Raw genomic sequence first — 21,937 nt, 5'->3', positions numbered from 1 at the left:
TTTTTGGCAGGAACTACGCTGGTCAACATTTGTGGATGCCTGGGCAGATTGTGGCAGTAACTGGCCCTAAGTCTTACAGAGTCCAAGATGGTCGCATTTGGTGTGGCCATGTTGACCAACTAAGGAGGCATTGGAGTACTTCTACAGGTGCCTCTCTGGATGTTCTTGCTGCAGTGAGAGCACCAGCGCCTGAGGAAACTCACCATGAACCCGACAGCGTCGCGAGCCTACCTGGACAGTCATCGGTCCCACACCCTGAGCTATCTGAAGCCGTGGTGACTACTCCTGCATTGCCAGAAGCAGGAGTCCCATCCTGAAGCAGCCTCATTGGGGCTGAGAAGATCTGGCACCTGCGCAAGCACCCGAGTTATCTAAAGGACTATGCATGCTCTGTTCGGGGAGAAAGGAGTGTTGTGTTCCGAAAGGACTGAGCTGAAGTCTTCACTCTGGTCCGTGTTTCCAGCGAGAACATGGACCGTTTCGATTGGCTGATGCTGTTTGACAGCTGACTATAAAAGGGAGCTGTCAAACAGCATCAGCTGCTACCCTCCAGCTGAAGCCCTTCAGAGGCCTAGATTGCAAGACTGGGAACTGGTGAACTACAGAATTACTCTTGTTCTTTAAAGACAACTGCTGGTGATGTGCATAGCTAACTGTTACTGTGAGATAGTTTTTGGAGTCTGTTGGATAAATTTTAAAGTATGACGGAATAGACATTTCAGACTTATCTTGTAAGTGAGGCACTAGTTTATCCATTAGGGAGTCTGTACAGATAGGATCATATAATCTCTAGAGCAGCGGTCTCTAACCTTAGTGGCTTGGCAGCCCAGCTGGGAGGTGAGAAGGAAAGCTGCATGAGTGTGGGCTGGCGTACATATGCACATCGGGGATGGGATTTATTAGTACATGCACACGCAATACATAGTCACCGAACCGGTAGTTACACCAGTTGAATCCCAACTGGTGTTAGTACTAGTTCAGTGACTATGTTTTGCGCGCACATGTACTAATAAATAGGGCTAGATGTATATTCTTGTATTTTACCAAATTCTTCAGCCTAACCCCATTCCCCTTTTCACGTATGTAACCTGATCAATAAGCACATACATACTTACTAACTGCTGAGATTCAATAAATGAATGCAACTGTGTTTTATTGTGTACTGTTGTTTTTTATGATTATGCCTGCTGGAGATAAGGTTACTGAGAAGAAAGGAAGATGTGTGGATAAAGGGCATGAGTCATTGTCATTCTTTTTCTGGTCTTCCTATCTAGGGATTTTTGTTCTGCTTGAATGCAGTCCATTATTCCAGCTGTGTATCTAATAATTGAAATTGCCCAGGTGTTAATTGCCTTCATAGTATTTCCTGCACTGAGTTTGAACTTTAAGATCTTCTTCACCCTCTTAATGTATTCACTTCTAACCTTTGTTCCTGGCTTCAGTGTGCTTGATGTCAGCTTAAAGGATACACAGAAGTTTGTAGTGATTGTCTTCATCCAAACTTCTGATGTTATTCTCGTGGGCATCTTGATTCCATTAGTTTCCACTATTTCCCCCTGGTTTGATGGTAAGGGTGGTGCATCTGTTCAGTCCAGACTTCATTACAATATATTGGCTGTATATATGGACAATGTTGAGCAGCAATTCTATTTCAGATGGTGTTTTTCCATACAGTTTCAGATCATCCCTGTAAAGGAGGTGGGATATTCTAGCAGATGGTTTTTATGTTTGATAGCCAGGGCCTGAGTTATTCAGTGGTATTGACAGAGGAATCAGAGCAATAACAAACTGCAGAGGTGATGGAGAGTCTCCTTGAAAAACTTATTTTGATATTAACATCCCCCAATCTATCACTGTTGACTGGCAACTATGTTTTCCATTGTGCCACCGATCTTTGCACAAAGCTTCTGATGTTTCTACTAACTCCTATCATTCTACTACTATTATTATTAGCTGTTGCTTATTACATTATCTTGTAAGAATGTCACAAGAACTGAAATCCATTTTAAACTAGCTTTTATCTCAAATGTTATTGTGCTTTGCAAAGCGGCATGTAAGCTTTAAAATGTATGAATAATCATAGCATATTTCCACCAAGAGACTGGTGGGTAGAGAAGATTGAAAAACATCACAAATACACATATGGAAGTACAGGAATCTAGAATCTAAATGATGATTCATGTTATGAACGAGGCAGAGCACACAACTTATATGGCATAGGAGGAGCTGTAAACCCAATTGCTGGTGTCAAGTCCAGGTCTTCTTTTGATATTCCAGGGGGTGTCTGGAAAGTGAATTTCTGTAGCAGGCTGGTAAAGAACAGAAAGAGCTCCATTTTGGCAAGGGTCTCACCTAAGCAGATTCTCCGACCTGTAACAATGAACAAGGATGGGGAAATGGGTTTCATTGGTTCTTCAGTAACATTTTGCAGTTCCTGCCATAAAATGGTGGCTCAGAGATGACAGATTACATGCATGAAAATGAACTAATCCGAAATTTTACAATAGAGATTAAACGTATAAGGAATAATGCAGTTTTTTTTAAAACATGAACCTCCAGTACATTTCTTCTACACTGAATCCCTGAAAATAACTTGAGCATCCTATTATAGTTTTTGCCATTTTTAGAATGTTGAGTGGATTATTCTGATGATTTCTTTACAAATAATGTTGAAAGGAAGAATCTGTTGTTGAGACTCTTCATTCGCTCCATACAAGTATGATAGAAGATGTTACCTGCAGAAAATGGCATGAATGCATCCCTCTTCACAAATTTTCCTTCCGAGTCAAGAAAATGCTCAGGGTAGAATTCATGAGGTTTCTCCCACTGGGATTCATCATGGAGCACAGAAGTCAGCAAGGGAACAATGTGCGTGCCCTGCAGGTATTAATGAACTATTAAACAATTAGCACTCCTCATTGGTTTACTCATTACTATGAAAACTTAAAAAGCCATTAAAAATACATGAATTTGCCAATGTGATGGGAATGGAACACCTTCCAGGTGAATTGTTATGACCAGTTAGATGTCTCTATTAATAGCTTTGCAGAGACAGCACAACAGTGGACCTGCCAGCTAAGGGTCAGGTTTGGCTGATAGAAAATTTCTTTGGAAGAAGGAGAAATTGGGGGATTATCAATGTGTGCTCTAGAAGAGCTGGTCCTCTCTAAAAAAAACTACAGTAATTTAATTTCTTGGGTTGAGTAGCTTAGGAATCAAGGACTTATAATAGTGAGGGATCCTTGGTGCTCTCTGAGCTTGCTTTTTTTTATTTTCTTGCAGACATTTCATTACCCTAACTAGGTAACTTCATCAGTGCTAGTAAGGAGTGCTGTTTGCTGTCAGTTTGCAGTCAACTGACCGCAAACAGCACTCCTTACTAGCACTAATGATATTACCTTGTTAGGGTAATGAAAGGTCTGCAAAAAAAAGCAAGCTCAGGACCCTTCATGTCGACCCTGAGCTACAAATATTCTCCTTTATTGGTATTTACAATAGTGACTTTGCAGCCTTTTTACGAACATTTGACTGGCCGAAGTATCAACTTCCTAATCACTTTGCAGTTTAATTGCTTTAGAACTTAAGAAAGATATTCTGAAGAGCACTAAGACTTAAAGAATCTCAATGAGGGTCTTCTTTGTGAAATTAAGAAGACAAATAAAACCCTATCTTAATGGCTTTTAATTTAAAGACAAAACACTTGACAAGATTGTGATATTAGGTCTCAAAGAGTAAAGGATAGTGATTTGAACAAATAGATTTTTTTTCTTTGATGAAAGTATCTTTGAAATTAAATAAACTTAATTAGACTAACATGGGGAGGCTGACTCTACTGTATATGAGGACAATAATGGTGGGTTTTACAAAACAAGAAGATAAGAATATTATGAGCTAGGCTGCTTGGCTGTGATTATGTAAAGCTAGCTGAGACTAAAAAGTATATATTAGAGAAAAACAAAAGAGAAAAATAAAGCCTACTTTATTCTCATCATAGTAATGTTGTTAGTTTCAAAGTCGTGTCCTACCCATCATGACCCATGAACAACGTTCCTCCAGGCCTTCCTGTCCTCTACCATCTTGTGGAGTCCATTTAAGCTCACACCTACTGCTTCAGTGATTCCAACCAGCCACCTCATTCTCTGTCGTCCCCTTCTTCTTTTTGCCCTCAATCTTTCCCAGCATTAGACTCTTCTCCAATGAGTCCTTCCTTCTCATTAGGTGGCCAAAGTATTTGAGTTTCAACTTCAGGATCTGGCCTTCTAAAGAGCAGTCAGGATTGATCTCCTCTAGGACTGACCGTCTTGCAGTCCAAATGTTGTGGTTTGCCGGAAGTAGGTGTGGACGGCTGAGACCTTGGAGAACGAGGACTTGGATGAGGGGCCTGTGTGTGATGCAGGGATGAGTCCAGGACCATCAGGGAGTGGAATGCTACCTTCAGAGAATGTGGAGGCTGGAAGCATTGATGCAGAGGACCCCGAGGAGCCTGTGCTCAGTGCACATGTGCGCAGGGCTGCTCAAAGGAAAAAGCAGTTGCAGCAGCATGGGCGACTCAGGAGTAAGGCTGCAAGGTAATGTCCCCTCCCTTAAGAGATAAAAGCCAGCCTGAAAGACTGGGATTCTTTGCAGGAAGCAAAGATGATCTTGCACTCCAAGCCTTGTGGACGTTTGGACTATCCTGGTTTGTGTTTGGAGACTTTTGGTTTTGAATAGTTCTTAGCAATTTAATCTAGTGTTCTTTGCAGCCTTGCACAACCTTGACAAGGTTCGTTCTTATCAGAGATAATTAGTTTTCATAGCCTTTTAACTGTTCTTATCAGAGATAATTAGTTTTCATAGCCTTTTAACTGTGAATGAACAGAATTCGCAGAGAAGCATTAAAAGGTTTTGCTTTTACCTCTGTTTGGTGTTTGTTTCCTTGGAACAAGGTTTGGGTCAGAACACCAAGGGGCTTACAGGAGTCTTCTCCAGCACCATAGGTCACAGGCCTCGTTTCTTTGGTGCTCAGCCTTTATTATCTATTAGACTAGTAACTGTTAAACTTCCACTTTCTCACTATAGCAAGCACAAGAAAAACATCCAAACTGGGAGAAGGATCCTAGAACAAATTGCTGATAAGGGCATTTCAACATATTTATTTTCAAACAGAAACTGTTTGAAGAATTTGCTTTAAAAATGACTGCAACAGTTAAAAAAAGGAATGGAGGAAAGATTTGATGGGATTGAAAAAAATCTGAACAAAAAGAAAAAAGAAAATTAAGAAAATCTCCATTGTGGATGATCCAAGTGATGCTATGGCTGCCCTGTCTCAGTGCCTGCAGGCTTCAGATGAACTCTGGCAAAACTGAATGGCTATAGAAGCAGATAACCTCAAGATCTGGTTCTTTATCACCCTTAATTCTGGATGAGGGTTGCATTACCCCAAGTAGATCTGTACAAAATCAAGAAGTTGACCTGGACTTGTGACTCCTGCTCAAAGAGTGAGGGGAAATCATGGCTAGGAAGGCCTTTGTACAACTTTGTGTTGCACACCAGCTGCCCCCTTTCCTGGATTGTGAGGCCCTGCACATGATCACTCATGGCCTACTCATCTCTTGTTTGGATTACTGCAATGTACTCTAAATAGGGCAACTCTTGAAAAATGTTCAGAAGCTGCAGTACAGCTGGTGCAGAATGGAACAACATTCACAGCTCTGGGGGCCCTAAAATGGCCACATATAACACTACTGTTGCAGGACCTGCATTAGTTACCAGTTTGCTTGTGGGCCCAATTCAGGCTCCTAGTTATTATCTTTAGAGCCCTATATGGCATGGGTCCAGAGTATCTGAGAAGTTGTCTCAACCCAATGGGACTACTGCACTCACACCAGTGGAAGAAGCCTGTCTGCTAAGAAATTTCAGCAGCTGGGGTCAAGGAGAAAAGCTGTGGCAACAACCCTGTGGAACACTCTTATCACCAGATGTGAAAACAGCTCCCACCTTCTGGAAAGATATTTGAAGTTGGTTTTGCTGGTTAGCTTGGGACCACTAGGGGGAACCACCACTCCTGAAGTTGGCTTATTTATTTATTAAATTTATATGCTGCCTATCTCCCAGATAGAGAAACTCTTAGCAAATTACAGAACATAAAGATATACAGCAAATAAATACATAAATATATATAATAAATAATAAGTGATGTATGAGAAAATTAGAGACCTATTGGAAAATTATCAGGGGGATGTTAAAATCAGATCAAGAGAACAATTAATAGCAGAAAGATATAGTTGCCCTACTTACAGTTATCAGAAAAAAATAAAATGGATAAATGCTTATGATATGGAGCAAAAACTGTGTACTGATGAGGAACATGTAATTGCTAAAATATAAATTTAAACTTTTGTTCCACATTTTATCATGTTTGGTGGAGAGGTAAAAAGGCTAAAAATGTTGGATCCAAATACATACTTTGATACAAAGGATTGTAAAAGTTAAGATTAAATTTGAAGTCTGAACTTCCTTTTAGGATTGATGGATAGACAGTTAGGGAAAAAAACACATGGCAGATTATTTCAATATACTGTATGATTGCAGCAGAACAGAGATGAAAAATTAGGCACTAGCCATTAAGGAGGAATGTTTGGTGAGTTTGGTAAATTTTGCTGAAATTGTAAATTAACCTTTTTGATGAAAGACATTACATTATCTACATTTATTCTGGATTGAAAGCCTCTTATGGACTTTTAGTATAAAAATAAAAAATAAACTTGTGAGTTTCAATAATTAGGCAGGGTAAAATATAGAAAGAAGAAGAATATGATGCAACCTTAGAGAGAGAGAGGTGAAAATATATTTGTACTTATAACTGCTATGAAGAATATTAGAAGCTACTTCTTTAACTTTTTTTCCTCTTCTTGCACTTTTTGCTTCTTGTGTGATTTCCTTCTTTTCTTTTTACTTTCTTGTCATGTACTAGTTTGTATCAGCTTTTATCTTCCTATTTCAAAGTTAAAAAGGATTGTGATTTAAATTTCAGACATATAGAAATGTTGAACACTGGTAATATTTATAACATAGATCTCAAACTTATCAGGAGGATGATCTGGTTGGACATAATAATTAAGAGGGTATACACTGGCTAACACTGAATGAACAAAGAGATTATATGAGACTAATCACCTTTGGAATGAAAAAGCCTTTGAAAGTTATATCCACTGTAGTTGCTCGTGCTACATTTGCTGGAACAATATCAGCAAACCTTTGGACTTCATGGATAACTGCATCAGTATAAGGCATCTTTGCTCGATGTTCAGTCCTTGGCTGAGCAGACCCAATGATTCTTGAAATTTCTTCAGAGACCTTGTCTAGGAAAATGAAGCAATTATAATATGTTTGTTAATGTTTTAATTTTGCATTAAACCGTGGGTACATTTAACTGTGAAAGATAAGTATCATGAAAAGTTCTAAAAATGTGATGCCATCATCCAAGATTTTTTTTTTTAAATGGCCATGCTGCAATAATACAGTATATTCTATATAAGGGAAATGTTTTTGCTTGAATTTGGTTATAATTCTGTGGTGTATATATGATGTTGATTTTGCCATTGCTGCATATTCTCCAAATTTAAATTCCCAGTCAGATATTGTTAGAATTGTTTCTTTCTTCAAGTGTTGGACAAAATTTATTTTTGCTGGTATGAGTATCTTACAGTAATACAATGATGTTGATACTCAAACAGGCCACCTCATGCTAAGGTGCATGGGGATTTGGGAAGGGCACAATTGTCCTTGTGTGCAGCATTTACCTTCATATGATGGCTTTTGTTTTTGTTTTCTGTTGACTAGCTCCTGTGCCCTACCCAAGGCAGCTTGAGTTCCATGAGTCCTTTATTCTTGAAGTAGCTCTTTTGCAAACTCTCCAAATCTGTTCTCACATGATTTCAGAGCCTCTGTAGGCCATGCAAGAGCAGGTCCTTATTCTCACATGTCTCCACAGCCTCTAAACCTTTTGTAAGAATGGGGCATGCTTTCAAGGATAGTTTTTAGGTGTTGGTAAACTTTGATATATCAAAACACCATGGCATAATCACCTTTGACATACATGTCATAGGTTCTCTCTCACTGGCCTAGCTAAATGAATGTTGCAAGTAACCAAGGATTTTTTATAGACAACAAAGGAACTGTGCAAAGAAATTCCACACCATTTAACACATTACTCCTTTTCTGACAACAATTGTTAGGCATGAAATTTTACTTTTGTAAAATTGTAAAATGTTTCATTGCCTTATACTTTAATTTAACAAAATATTTGAATATTGAAATCCAACCAGATGAAAAATGCTTACTCTGAATGTCAGGATATTTCATCATTAGTAGTATGGCCCAGCGTAATGTGGTTGAAGTCGTGTCCATCCCAGCAGCAAATAGGTTATTCACGACAGCAGTTAGGTTTTCATTATGAAAATATCCTTCTGCTTTGTTTTTCTTCTCCTGCAATAGATAAATAGTCTATCAAAGCATATTCAGTATACTCACATCAACTAAATAGCAGAGAGCTGGAAAACTCTGAACAATAGGAGCATCTCCCAGAATTTGGGATTTCAGTCCCCAGCTTTCTAAACCAATAAAAAGGATTGTGGGAATGGTGGTTCTAAACACCCTAAAGTACTGAGCTCCCTATGATTTGTGATTAAGACATTCATAGAAATGAAAATAATGAGCATGAAATTCTATAAAAAGTCCTCTAGAAATTCCTATTTTCATAAAATCATAGGGTTGGAAAGAACCCTTTTTAATTATTTTTTTTATTTTTAATATAATAATTCCATCTTCAGTTGAACAGTGTGCTGTCTGGGTACAAATATCTTTGTTGAACAGTAATCAAAACGTGAAACATCATTCATTACATTGATATTAATTCTACAATTTTAAAATAGTAATATTCCACATATTAATTCTACAATATTAAAATAGTAATATTAAACATACCAATAACATTTGCTTATCTCTTTTAACATATCTCCTTTATTTTGTTTCCTTGTTTCCCTGTGTCTAACTTCCTTTTTTGTTGTTTAAGCATTGATAAAATAAAGCCCATGTCATATATCATTCAGTTTGATCTTTCTCCTTAGTTGCAAGCGTTAGTCTGTTCATTTCTGCACATTCTAATATTTTTGTAATCACATTCTCATCTGTAAGTATCTCTTCACTCTTCCAGCTTTGTGCAAATATAATTCTAGCAGCAGTTAATATATGAATAACTAAATATGCATTTTCCTTACTATATTTTTTGGGTAGAATCCCCAACAGAAATATTTCTGGCTCTAAATCAATATGCTGTTTTATCATTTTTTAGGGTTGGAAAGGACCTTGAAGGTCTTCTAGTACAAACCCCAAGGCAGGAATCTTAATTTTCTTCCTTCTTTTTCCTGAAAATCCCAAGACTATCTTACAAAGATAAATCAGTGAGTTTTTGCTTTCAGTCCAGTTATCACAAAATAAATAAGCAAAGAGGACAAGCAACCAGCATCTATCTAATTTATAAGAATTGGAAATATTAAAATGGCAAGGTTCTAGGGTGGATGCTGACACCTGAGTAATGGCTAAAGGAAGCATGTTTCATCAGAGATGCCAAGGAAGATACCTCCTTCCTTCCTCCCCCTATGTTTTGAAGCCTCAGAAACTCAGTAAATAAATAAATGAAATACTCCCAGAGAGGGAAAATATTAAGCATTGGAGGAAAAAAATATCTCCATCATACTGAAGCTTCTCCAAACATTTTTTTTTTTAAAAAAACCCAAGCCAAATATTCAGCAATGTTTTCAAAAGACACCCTCCCCAGTTGAGTTCCTACATGACCAAAAATCATTATTTCATAATTGCCTGGCATTGTATCTATGTCTAAACAGGGCTTTCATTAACTAAGCCCTTTACAACTATTTTTTTGCTTTCCACAAGTTGTCTTGGAAAAAAAACACATGATTTGGGAGGTAATTATTTTTTTAAACAGATCTCACTTTCATTGTATTCCAATCAAGGTATAACCACAGACAGCACAACTCAGATGATTGTGCCAAATTTAAATGTATTATTAGTAGTAGTAGTAGTTATAGTAGTAATGCTAATATTATTATGAGGAGGAGGAGCAGGAGCAGCAACAGATTTGTTTAAAGGAACTTCATTTAAATTGAGGAAATTAATACTTTAAACAAATGTTTTGCAGCAGATAATTCATACTACATGTAGCACTTTAGTATAACCCTCAAAATGTACTCTTTGGGACATTTTTAAGGAAACTCCCTAGGTTTTTAGTTTAGAACTTTCAATTATCAGTTAAAAATGAGTTATTATTTTCTGCTTTAAAGGTATGAATATGATATGAAAAGCTCATTTGGAATTAGCAATAAAGAAGAATACCTTTATCAGCTCAAGATTGTAATGAGGGGACCTTGGTGCTCTTTGAGCTTGGTTCAGAGGTGGTATTCAGCAGGTTCTGACCAGTTCTGGAGAACCGGTAGCAGAAATTTTGAGTAGTTCGGAGAACCAGCAAATCCCACCTCTGACTGGAGATTTTACAGTATCCTTCCCCTGCCAGGGCCACCAAGCCACGCCCACAGAACCAGTAGTAAAAAAGTTTGAATCCTACTACTGGTTTCGTTGTTTTCCTTGCAGAAGTTCATTATTCAAACTAGGTAACATCATCACTACTAGTTATCTAGTTACCGAGTTTGGGTGACGAAACATCTATAAGAAAATAACCAAACCCAGAGAGCACCAAGGGCCCCTCAGTCAGAATTTCTGGCATGAAACACTTCCTTACCTCTGCCTGTCGGACAAGAAATGAATCAATAAAGCTCCTCTGGTCATTTTCATCCAGAACTTTGAGGTGTTCTATGAAAGTGGTCTTTATGAAACCAAACAATTCCTTTTTGTTATTCAGAAGTATCTTACGAGCACCAGAAAGAAAGCCAAACAGGGGGAACATATTATAGAACTGAAAAATACAAAAAGAATAAAAAGAGTCATGGAAGAAACCTGAATAATTTTCATGTGGGCAATGTAGACATTGTTATTAAAAGTATTCATATTTCATAGTGGGAAATGGTTGCATACAGCAGTGGTCCCCAACCTTTTTGTACCAGGGATCAGTTTCATGCAGAAACACTTTTTCAAGGGGGGAGGATGGACACTTTTTCAAGGAGGAGGGGGGGGAGGAGTCCAAGTTTGGTGGCTTGCTTGCAGACCTTTCATTACCTGACTAGATAACATCTGATGTTGTTACCTAGTCGGGTAATAAAATGTCTGCCAGCAAACCACCAAGTTCAGGGAGCGCCAATGCCTCCTCATTGCAACCCTGAGCGACAGATATTCTCTTCTATTGGGACATTTAAAATGGAGAGTTTCAGCTGCAGATTCAGGAACTGCGCCGGGCTGAGGAGCGCCTTCAAAACTGAGCGCTGGGCGGCGGTGGCCCGTGGCTGTCTCCACGGCTCAAGACAAGTCCCTGCAGGATGGCTGAGAAGCCCCGCCTCTCAGCCCTGCCTTCCTCAGCCTCATCCCTCAGGTGTCTGCCTCGTTCCTCTCTCAGTCGCTCTCTCGCTCCTCCACCAGCCCAGGAAGAAACTGCTTCAAAGAAGCCGGCAGGGTGGCTTTTCCTGTCAGCGCAGCTCCTCCGAAGCGCCCGTTCACGCCCACCCCGCCGCCCGTGGTTCAATCCAGTGCTCCATTCTGCCTGCCTGCCTTCATTTGTGGTTGTTTCGGAGCAGCTTCGGCTGAGTAAAAGAGGCGAATAGTTATTATTCTCAGCCAAAGCTACTCCGAAACAACCAGAAACGAAGGCAGGCAGGCAGGCAGGCAGAACGGAGCACTGGATTGAACCGCAGGCGGCGGGGTGGGGGGTGAACGGGCACTTCGGAGGAGCTGCACCAACAGGAAAAGCCACCCTGCCGGCTTCTTTGATGCAGTTTCTTCCTGGGCTGGTGGAGGAGCGAGAGAGCGACTGAGAGAGGTTGCTTCCTCCCTCCCCTTCTTTCATTTGTGTCCTTGATCCCTGATCCCAGCAGCATTCACCAAAGGCGAAGAAAGCCGCCATTTTTATTTTTATTTTCTTTGCGGCCCGGTACAAAATGATCCACGGACCGGTACCGGTCCGCGGTCCGGTGGTTGGGGACCCCTGGCATACAGCATATAAGACACCAGGGCTTTTTCTGTCATAGTGGATCTTGAAAACCATGGAATATTTATTATCAATCCCACACTACAGTAAAGATAACACAGTGAACACACAATGAACTCTTTTTAAAATTGAAAAAATAATTTACCAAGACAGGAGGGCTTCCTGCAAGCTGGACATTTTCATTGACTAACTTTATTAGTCTTTGAAATGTGGGGTCTTCATACTGATATCGCTTGCCAAGTACAATGGACACTATGATGTTGCCCACAGCGGAATTCATAAGTGCTGTATTCTCAAATGGTTGTCCTATATAGCAAATATTAAAATTAAACAAAGTCATTAAAATTAATTTACAGCTATGAAAGAACATCAGCTTTAAAAGACTCTTCAATGGCAAAGTCTTCCATCTTAGACACAGTACATTTCTCCGGGAAACTGATAGCTGGTCCTGGAAAAAATGAATATGTTGGACAAAGGAATATTAAATAGGATTTGAGTGTTTGAGGAACTTTGTTGGTAGCTCTAGAGGTAGACGGTTAACTTTTCTGCAATAAATCTCTGAATGTCTAGCTCCAAGTGAATCATCAGAAGGAAAAATCAACTCACCTTCATAAGATTCAAATGTTTTTATCAGGACCCTGCACTCTTCAGTTATTTTATCCTCTATAGTCCTCTTGCCCATTCCATAGTCCCGTAATGCAGATATGGTAAAGCGGCGCATCACTTTCCAATTCTCCCCATGAGAAAAAAGGATACCTAAAGAGAAAGTGCAAAACTAAAAAACATACTTGCATTACTGAAATTTTCTGCCCTTATAATGAAGAGAATGTTTATGGCAGTTGTTTCTGCATTGTACAGAGTAAGAAAGTTAGTGTGGCGAATGCATATGTAGTTTCATGTGAAGCTTTTCTGTAACTCAGAAAATTACAAACATTCCCTTATTTACAAACTCTATTTCTCCAACCATCCAGTGTGAAGATTAAATTGTCCAAGGATGGTTAAAAGAAATCAGGAAAAGTATAGGTCAAAAACTTTGCAGAATTGACTTCAGTTCTCTTTCTCACTTTTTCAGTCCTATCTTAGGGCAGCCAGGTTCTTAGTTTCTATCTTGTTTCCTATGTTTTCTCCTACAAATCTCCTATATCATGTCAATACTAACTTTTCCCCTCACAATAGTTACTTTTTCCCTCACGGATAGTTACTGATACATAGAATGAGAAAAGCTTACCAAAGCCCTCATGTATTTCATCAGAAAGCTGGATATTTGGCCTCTCTGCAAATGCATCAGCGTGATTCACAAGAGCTTCCTTCACTGTTTTGTATCCAGCCAATACCACAATTTTCTGGAATCCCAGTTGAATCCTGAAGACTGAGCCATATACTTTTGACAACTAGAATTGAACATAAGGAGGAAAAAAGTAGAAGATCACCATGAAAACCCCTTTATGTACAGTAACAGACATCAGATGTAAATCATGTTTCACAAAGATAAGAATAAAATATGATCTTTTTTATTGTTGAAAACAATCTTATGTGCCACACTTGCTGTTCGGGGACCAGAAACCAAAGATCTGCTGGAACAAAGTAAAGATGGCAGAATTGCTTGTTCGGGATATCTTCTTGAAAGTTGAATGGGAAATGGCAAAAATGGACCAATCCAATAAACTCATGCAGAAATATACAACTACAGAGTTGGGGCAGGGAGCACAGTACAATTTGCAGAGGGAAATTGGGGATAATGGTGGAGTACATGAGCACAAGGGGAGCAAGGGGAGAAATTGGAGAAAATAGCAAGAAGCACAGTAGCAAGTGGGGTGGGGATTCAGGAAGCCCACTAATAGAAGTGGTAACACAAATGAAAAATTGCAGCCAGAATTAGATGCATTGTTCCTGACGTGCCAGACTTTAGGAGACAAATCATAAAATAAGTTCATATTTATGAAAATTTGACGTTTATTACAAGACAAATTCATATAAATAACTTCCATCTGGATAAATTCTTAGAGCTTTCTATTGCACAAAACTGTGTGGTTTAAAACACACTTCTGATAAATATTTTATCATGCTATGTGCATGGATTTACAAATTACTGGTGGAAGCCAGCTCTGCTTTTCAGTCCTTAGTAGCATCTTATCTGACAAAGAATGTCTGTCATTGTGGTTTCAAATAACAGAGAAGTACCCTGTTTCCCCAAAAATACGACCTACCCTAAAAGTAAGTCCTAGCCTTATTTTTACACATGCACCCAATATAAGCCCTACCCCCCCAAATAAGCCCTAATTAAGATCCTGCCCTCTCCAGAGTGCATGGGTAAAAATTAAGCTAGGGTGGGGATGTGGGGGTGGAGCTGCCCTACTACTTACCTTTGGACAGTTGTAGCCAGGCCTTGCATACCTTGACACCTGCCTTTCCAGCCCATTTCTTCTGCAGCTGGCAAAGCTGGCGAGGCTTTCCTGAAGGCCTCTATAGCTGATAACAAAGCTCCTGATTGATCCAGAGCTTTGTTATTGGCTGCAGAGGCCTTCAGGAAAGCCTTTGCCGTCTGCAGAAAAATGAGTTCCTGAAGACCTCTGACAGCAAAAAGGAGGCTGAGGGTGACGTGGCAAGTGAGGTGAATCAGTGGATGACTTCCCCCAAAATAAGGCCTGGTGCCTTTTTGGTGGAAAATAAATATAAGACAGGGTTTTATTTGGGGGGAAACATGGTAGAAATTAATGGGGGAAAACAATATCTAACTAACCTGTGATAACAATTCTGCTCATATGTCAATACAGTATTTGGAAATGATTTCAAGTTTTCTTATTCAGTTATAAAATGCATTTTAGTTTAAGCGAGGGCTTCAGCTCATTCCACTTTGCATTATTGCTTCCAAAACTCAGAAAATTAAATATTTAATACATTTTGCAATATATATTGACTTTAGACAGATCTATGTGTTCTTATGGATCTACAGATCAAGCTCCCAGAATTCGTTCATATTGATCTGTGAGATATATCCAACAAATGTAAATATTCAGTGACCTTTGGACACTTTCAAATGAAACCAAGTTATCTTGGTATCACAATATTTTAGACTGTTGGTGTGATCAATGGCTCCAGATGTGAATAATAAATAAAAGCATCCTTATAGATTATGACCTGGGTTGTTCTAAGAGACATGTAATCACTGGCCTTTAATTCCATGGGACCAGGCAGGACAGGACTTACTATTGACATGTTTTGGATGGAATGTTTGTTTATACAAGCAGCCCTTTGAACTTGACCAGAATGGAGCCTGCAGTTGCTGCCAGATTCTTTCTGACCTTATGTAAATCTTCCAGATACTTCTAAGTTCTTAATTTTCAGATGACAAAACTTGAAAAGTTTATATAAAATGAATTTAGTAGCAGAAATATTCTATTCTCAAGTTGTATCTTTGTTACAAAATGCAATTAATCAATATTTTGAAACAACAGTATCAGTAAGGTAAATGTTACCCTCACACATATGTGCTAGTCATTTTTGGCTCTAGGGGGCGGTGCTCATCTCCATTACAAAACCAAAGAACCAGCGCTGTCTGAAGACATTTCCATGGTCATGTGGCCAGCATGACTAAATGCCGAGGGTGTACGAAACTCTGTTACTTTCCCATCACAGTGGTCCCTACTTTTCTACTTGCATTTTTACATACTTTCAAACTTCTACATTGGCAGAAGCTGGGACAACTAACAGGAGTTTACTCCGTTATGCGTTGCTAGGGATTCGAACCACCAAACCGCTGACTTTTCTGATCGACAAGCTCAGCATCTTAGCCACTGAGTCACCGCATCCCTTAGTTTATCAGTAACCAACTGTTTACTTCTTTTCCCAGAACAATGTCTCCTCTTAAGCATGTATAAGATTGCAAACTGAAACTAGGACAAGCAATGACATGTATTTGGAAATGCCTGTTTAATACTAAAAGTTTTGTTCTGTTCAAAAACTTTTTCTATCCAGAGATTGTTTGTTGTACACTGAAAGAGCTCTATATATTTGAGAGAGCTGTGGATTCAGTTTAGTCCTTTGTAGACTACTATAGCTGATCTGAACATTTTTATTTATTACTTATTTATTGTAATTGGGGCAATAAAAATACAAATTAGTTAATTTATGTATCTCTTTGCTTTCATCTAATGGTTTTCTATCCCAAATCATGAGAAATTGAAATGAGACAATATATCAGTGTTGGTTAGAATTCTAGTAATTTCTGTTTTCAGTACAAGCATATCTGGCTTTTGAAATGACTTTCCTTTTAGGTAGATAAGGTAGTAACTTATCTTATTAAGTTAGCGGGAGAGAGTGGGACTGGAATAATGTGATCCTTTACTGTCTGAGAGAATCATTATTCTTGGTGCTCTTTCAGAAACAGATATCCCCACAAACCCAAATGCATCAGCAGTCATCATGGTTAACATTCCAACTTTTAGCCTGAAAGAAAAATTTCCACATGACCCATAATGGGGAGAACAAAAAGCTGTTCCTTACTAATGAAGGCTTACTTATTTAATTGTAATGGCAACATCAATTCAAGGGTAGACTCAAAGGAGAAAATGCTCTTTGTCATTTCCATCAACATCTTCTTGATTAAGATACTTCACTGAATCAGCAATCCAAGGATAAAATAGAAAACCATGTGTTTATTATTAAACCATGTGAGTCTGTGTTTATTTCAAATATTTAAACATAGCTAAATATATAACCATCAAATGGATCAATCAGCAGTGCAGAGCAGTATTGTGCTCCACCATCTCCATAACATCTCAATACCTTGCACCTTCCTGAGTTTGCTGAAGTTTTAACAGACATGATGAAACCACCATCCAGTCAAATTGCCACAGAAAAGTCTTTTGCTAATAACCAATGTAGAAACAAATGAAGAATGTTGACTACTGGTTGCTGCATTTATTCATTTCTTAATGGCCATAAATATATTTTAATGTGTTTCTTACCCATTCCCTTCCAGAGATCTCTGCTTCCAAATCATAGTATTCCTAATGTAGGAACCAGGTAAATTTTAACCCATTGTAAGACAGTGGAGCAATCTTATTCTACCACCTCTTGCAATTCCCTAACATTGACCCGCAAAAATATATTAATCCCACCCCCTCCTAAAAAAATAACCAAAAGCCTCTTTCAATTTATCTGTCCATTGTTAGGATTATGTCCACAAAATGAAATAACTAAGATCTTGCCAAGATCTTGTAATTGTACACATAATATAGCACAGTTACAATCACTATTAAATAATAACATAAAAGCAGAATATCTCCAAAAATCTCTTGACCCAATTTTGTCTTATTTGTTTAGTTGCTTTCAGTCATCATCTCAGTGCATTACCTTTAGCATTGTTCTGTGTGGTCTTTTCATATCCATAATGAGGAGATTTCCAAGAAAGGGTAAAATTCTTGGTCTTGGTGGAAGATTTGGGGAGTTGTTATTCCAGGAACTGTTCGTTTTCAAAAGAAATACAGTCAGAAAAATAAAGAAGAGTGATATAGAAACAAGTTGAATCCAATCCATTTTCTTTCAAGTAAATACTTTCTGTAGTATTTAAAATGGAAAATGCAATACAATTCGACCAAATATAGCTCCTGCACAATATAATGCCTGTACAAATATCTCAAAGTGTTGCACTACTGTAGAGATACAGGAATTTAAATATGTTTCCAGTGAATCATTGTTTTTCCTGTTTGAATAAAAAAGCTTGTCTAATTATTTGGGCCATAGGTAAGACAGGATTGTTGGCAATATTTATTTGCTCAGTAAAAAGAACATTGTGAAATTTATTTGGGTTAATTGTTCAACTTCAACCTGCGGAAGATTTTTGAAAATGCATTAACACTGATTCTGATCCAAGTAAATTTTCATGTGTGTCCGTTGTCCCAAAGCTTCAGTTTCTTGACCATCCAATTCTCTAAGCCATAGCTTTACTTCCCAGCTGTTCTGGATAAGACATTTGCCTATCTTCTCAAGAAGTAGCACAATCACCACAGGCATTGCTTTGCCTACCAGCTGCTCATTCTGGCCTTCAGATGGATCTCAGCCTCAACTTCAAATATCTCCTAAGAAATGTCAAGAGAACCTTAAATCAGAAAATGTAATTATATCATTAATATGGAAATGTGAAAGTTGTCATAGCTTTACAAAACCCAAGGCATAAGGCAAAGATATTCCAAAACATGACTGTCAAGCTTTGCTGGACTATATCAACAGAAGGAGCATATCACTTCTTTTTATCCATTATTGAACTGATCCTATAATTTGGAAGTTTTCTGTAGTTTTCAAGGTTTGTTTCCATTATCTCATACGGATGAAAAAGCATGCCCACGTTCACTGAGAGAAATATAGCAGATATGGTATGAAAGATGAAGTATCTGTCTCAGCTTCAAAAAAAATAGTATAGCCACCTTGGAGCCAATTAAAGATTTTGATTCCCTTTCCTAGGTTTAGCAAGCATTGAGTTTACTTGGAATTTGGAAATGGAAGATCAGGGGTTGAGACCTCAGGGCTTCAATCCAGCTATATTACCAGCTGGCACAATAAAAATCACATGAGCTGCTAAAAGCCAAATTGTCTAACAGATTGACTGACCAAGCGATGGAATCCTATGGTCCATTCATCATGGGTTGTGGTCAGAGTCCTGCCTTGTTGTTTGTTCAGCAAAATGATAATCAATCAATCAATCTCTCTCTCTCTCCCTCCCTCCCCCTCCCCCCTCTCCTTCTGAAAAGCCTCAGTACTAATTCCTGCCTTATGTAGTAGCCTAAACAGGTTGTTTTATCATGATGATTATCCAAAAGTCTCCATTAAAAAAAAGGAGGCAGGCGGAGACTGCTGTGCTTTTCTTTATCAGTCAATGTTCTTCACTATAATTCTGTACTGGGGTGTTCTCATCACTTTCACCAAACAACTTTAAGGGGCACAGTTATGAATAGTGCAGAATTCAGACTAGTGGTGCATTTCAAAAATTTTAACCACCAGTTTGGTGGCTGTGGCTTTGTGTGCATGCACGCACTTAGCATAGGCACAGAGGCTTTCCAACTCACCTCCTGCAATCCTGCACACTCCCTGCCGCTTCAGCAGCTGATGCACGGCAATCTGCTGTACCGCGCAAAGCAGCTGCACTTCAAAAGCAGGGAATAAAGGTTAGCATGGGAGCCCAGACAGGCAGGTGGGCCAAACAGCAAAGTGTCAGAGAGAATTGATTCAGTCTCTGCTGCTCATTGGCACTACCGGTTTGGCAGAACTGGGCCGAACTGATAGAATACCACCACTGATTCAGACATGAATTGAATAATGTTTGCATGAAAAATCTAAACCTGGAAGCAACTTGCATCATTTTCCTAAATCTTTTGAATCCCTTACCCTTAGTGTAATTTTATTTCCTATTTCCATGGCAAGCTCAGGCTCACAAGAGACAATGTGGAGACACGTCCTCTAGTGGTTGCTGAAGACACCATAGCCTGAGGAGTTACACACAGATGAGGTTGGGCTGTCTGGTAAGCAGCAGGCATAGCTGCCATGAGTCCCTGAAGATGAGGAGGTCAAGAAGTCTTCATGAAAATGATGTGAACTAGATAATGACTTGGCACATGTAATGCCATTGGGGGTTTGATGTACCCCCATGGGCATGAATATCTTCATCTTCAGGACTCACCCAATGAAGAGCAGAGCAGAGCATTCTGTAGGGCTCCTCTTTTATTTAAGAAAGAATGATTGACTATCAAGAAACAGCAAGCTCAAACCTTTCTGTGGATGACTGGCTTCACTAATCCATTCAGTGCACCTTCATTCCTGGTTTGAAACCTCATGACTTTTATCCTAGATCTGCCAGCTGATGGCCCTTTTGCAATGTTTGGACTTTTGCAATTCCGCTGTTATGTCTGCTGTTCCAAATTGGAAATCTTATTGTGTGCTGAACTTTAGGCGACTTGTTTCTCTACAGTGTGTGTGTGTGTGTGTGTGTGTGTGTGTGTGTGAGACTGAGAGCATGCACACAGGCACGCGCATTTTGCTCACATTTCCTTTGTTGTTTGCTTCTTTACTTCACAAAACTTATCAGTTAATTTTGCAACAGCCTCTCAGTGTATCTTTGTGTGCTTGGCCTGGGACTGGATATTGCTATAATTATAGTAGCAGTCATAGTTCCCCTCTCTCTTCTTCAAGTTTTAGTTCTTTAGTTTTCTTTACTTAAAATCATGAATGATTAGAGTTCTGAATTCTAATTAGTGGAAAAGTACTCCTGAACTTCAGGATCTTTTCTCATTGAACAGAACACTCCCATTCAGAATGGTTAATCGTTGCATTAGTTATGATTATAATCCTACTTAAGAACTAGAAAAACCATGTGTGGACAAGCGTTAAACAGAAGGACATACATACGTAATACCTCCAAGAGGCTACTACTTTAATTAGAAACATCAAGAGCTTAATCATGAACATGATACATTAAAAGAGAAGCCAAGGCTGAGCAAAGATCACTGCTCTGTTGTTGCATATGACTCCATTACTGACTAACTAAACATTTAACAACACTGGACAAATTCTTTCCTCTCAACCACTGCTGTAAAAAGGTTTTGTCTAGGAAAAGATTGTAAAATGTGTAATTTGTATATTTAGAAGCTGAAAATGCGAAAGAAGAAAGGTAGGAGTCATATTTGAAAAATAGCTACTTTTATCTGTGGATGATTGCACAAGTGGTTTCTTTTGAAGAAATTAATTATAAAACTAGAACAGCTTAGAAATATCTATTGTTTGCTTATCAATAATATTAATACCTCCTTCTTTTAACCAGCTGACTGTGAATAGCAGATCTCTATAGCAGGAGCAAGAGCACTTAGACTTATATACTGCTTCATGGTGCTTTACAGCCCTCTCTAAGTAGTTTACATAGTTAGTATATTGCCCCACAATCTGGCTCCTCATTTTACCCACCTCAGAAGGATGGAAGGCTAAGTCAACCTTGAGCCGCTCAGAATTGAACTCTTGTAGTGAACCTGCAGTACTGCATTCTAACCAAAGTGCCACCATGGCTCTTTTACATGTTAGAGGAGGGGTGTGTGGGGGTGGGGTGGGGGGAGAGGCTTGGCTTGGCTTATCTGACCTATATATCTCGAGAAAAGCTAGGCCTTCAAGGCCTTATGGAAAGAAGAGAGGTATAGGCCCTCCATATTTCAGGCAGGAAAAGGTTCACTTACGAGGTCTTAGCAGAAGACAATGTTTAATAGAGTGAACCTAGAATGAACCCCTCGATACAATCAAGCTGGATTTATGTACAATCCAGGAAGAGGTAGTTCCCTCAAATAACCTGGTTCTATGCCATCTAGGTGGCACAGTGGTTAGAGTGCAGTACTAGTTGCTCCTTGGTGGCACGGTGGTACTGCAGGCTACTTTTGCTGATTGCCAGCTGCCTGTAATTTGGCAGTTCAAATCTCACCAGGCTCAAGGTTAACTCAGCCTTTCATCCTTCCAAGGTTGGTAAAATGAGGACCCAGATTGTTGGGGGCAATATGCTGACTCTGTAAACCATTTAGAGAGGGCTGTAAAGCACTATAAAGCAGTATATAAGTCTAAGTTCTATTGCTAAATGCTATCGCTATTAAAAGTGGCAATCAGCATCTTGAATTGCCTCCAGAAAAAAACCTCACACAGCCATAATGTAACAAGAAAGAACTTCAGGACCTATGTGTGCTACCGTGTTCTTGCTCATTTAAACTTTCTAGATGATCTGGGGAAGTGGGCTCTCATCCATGAAACCCCCATGACTAA

At 39.0% G+C, this 21,937-nt stretch overlaps 1 protein-coding gene across 1 annotated transcript; it reads right to left on the bottom strand.

The window, feature by feature from the left end:
* Window positions 1-2,011: 2,011 nt before the first annotated feature.
* Window positions 2,012-18,705, bottom strand: LOC113444246 (cytochrome P450 2K1-like). The gene is made up of 9 exons (XM_026712906.2): window positions 17,507-18,705; window positions 13,380-13,542; window positions 12,758-12,907; window positions 12,297-12,457; window positions 10,796-10,969; window positions 8,322-8,466; window positions 7,156-7,340; window positions 2,736-2,877; window positions 2,012-2,370 (listed from the first exon to the last, which is right to left on the bottom strand). Exons 1-9 carry the CDS (start codon window positions 17,687-17,689, stop codon window positions 2,183-2,185), a joined length of 1,491 nt encoding a protein of 496 aa, XP_026568691.1. The 5' UTR covers window positions 17,690-18,705; the 3' UTR covers window positions 2,012-2,182.
* Window positions 18,706-21,937: the final 3,232 nt, after the last annotated feature.

This window comes from Pseudonaja textilis, chromosome 1 (assembly GCF_049901715.1).
Source record: "Pseudonaja textilis isolate UNSWEBS1 chromosome 1, rPseTex1.2, whole genome shotgun sequence".
NCBI lineage: Eukaryota > Metazoa > Chordata > Lepidosauria > Squamata > Elapidae > Pseudonaja > Pseudonaja textilis.
This window is presented reverse-complemented; position numbering and strand designations above follow the sequence as displayed.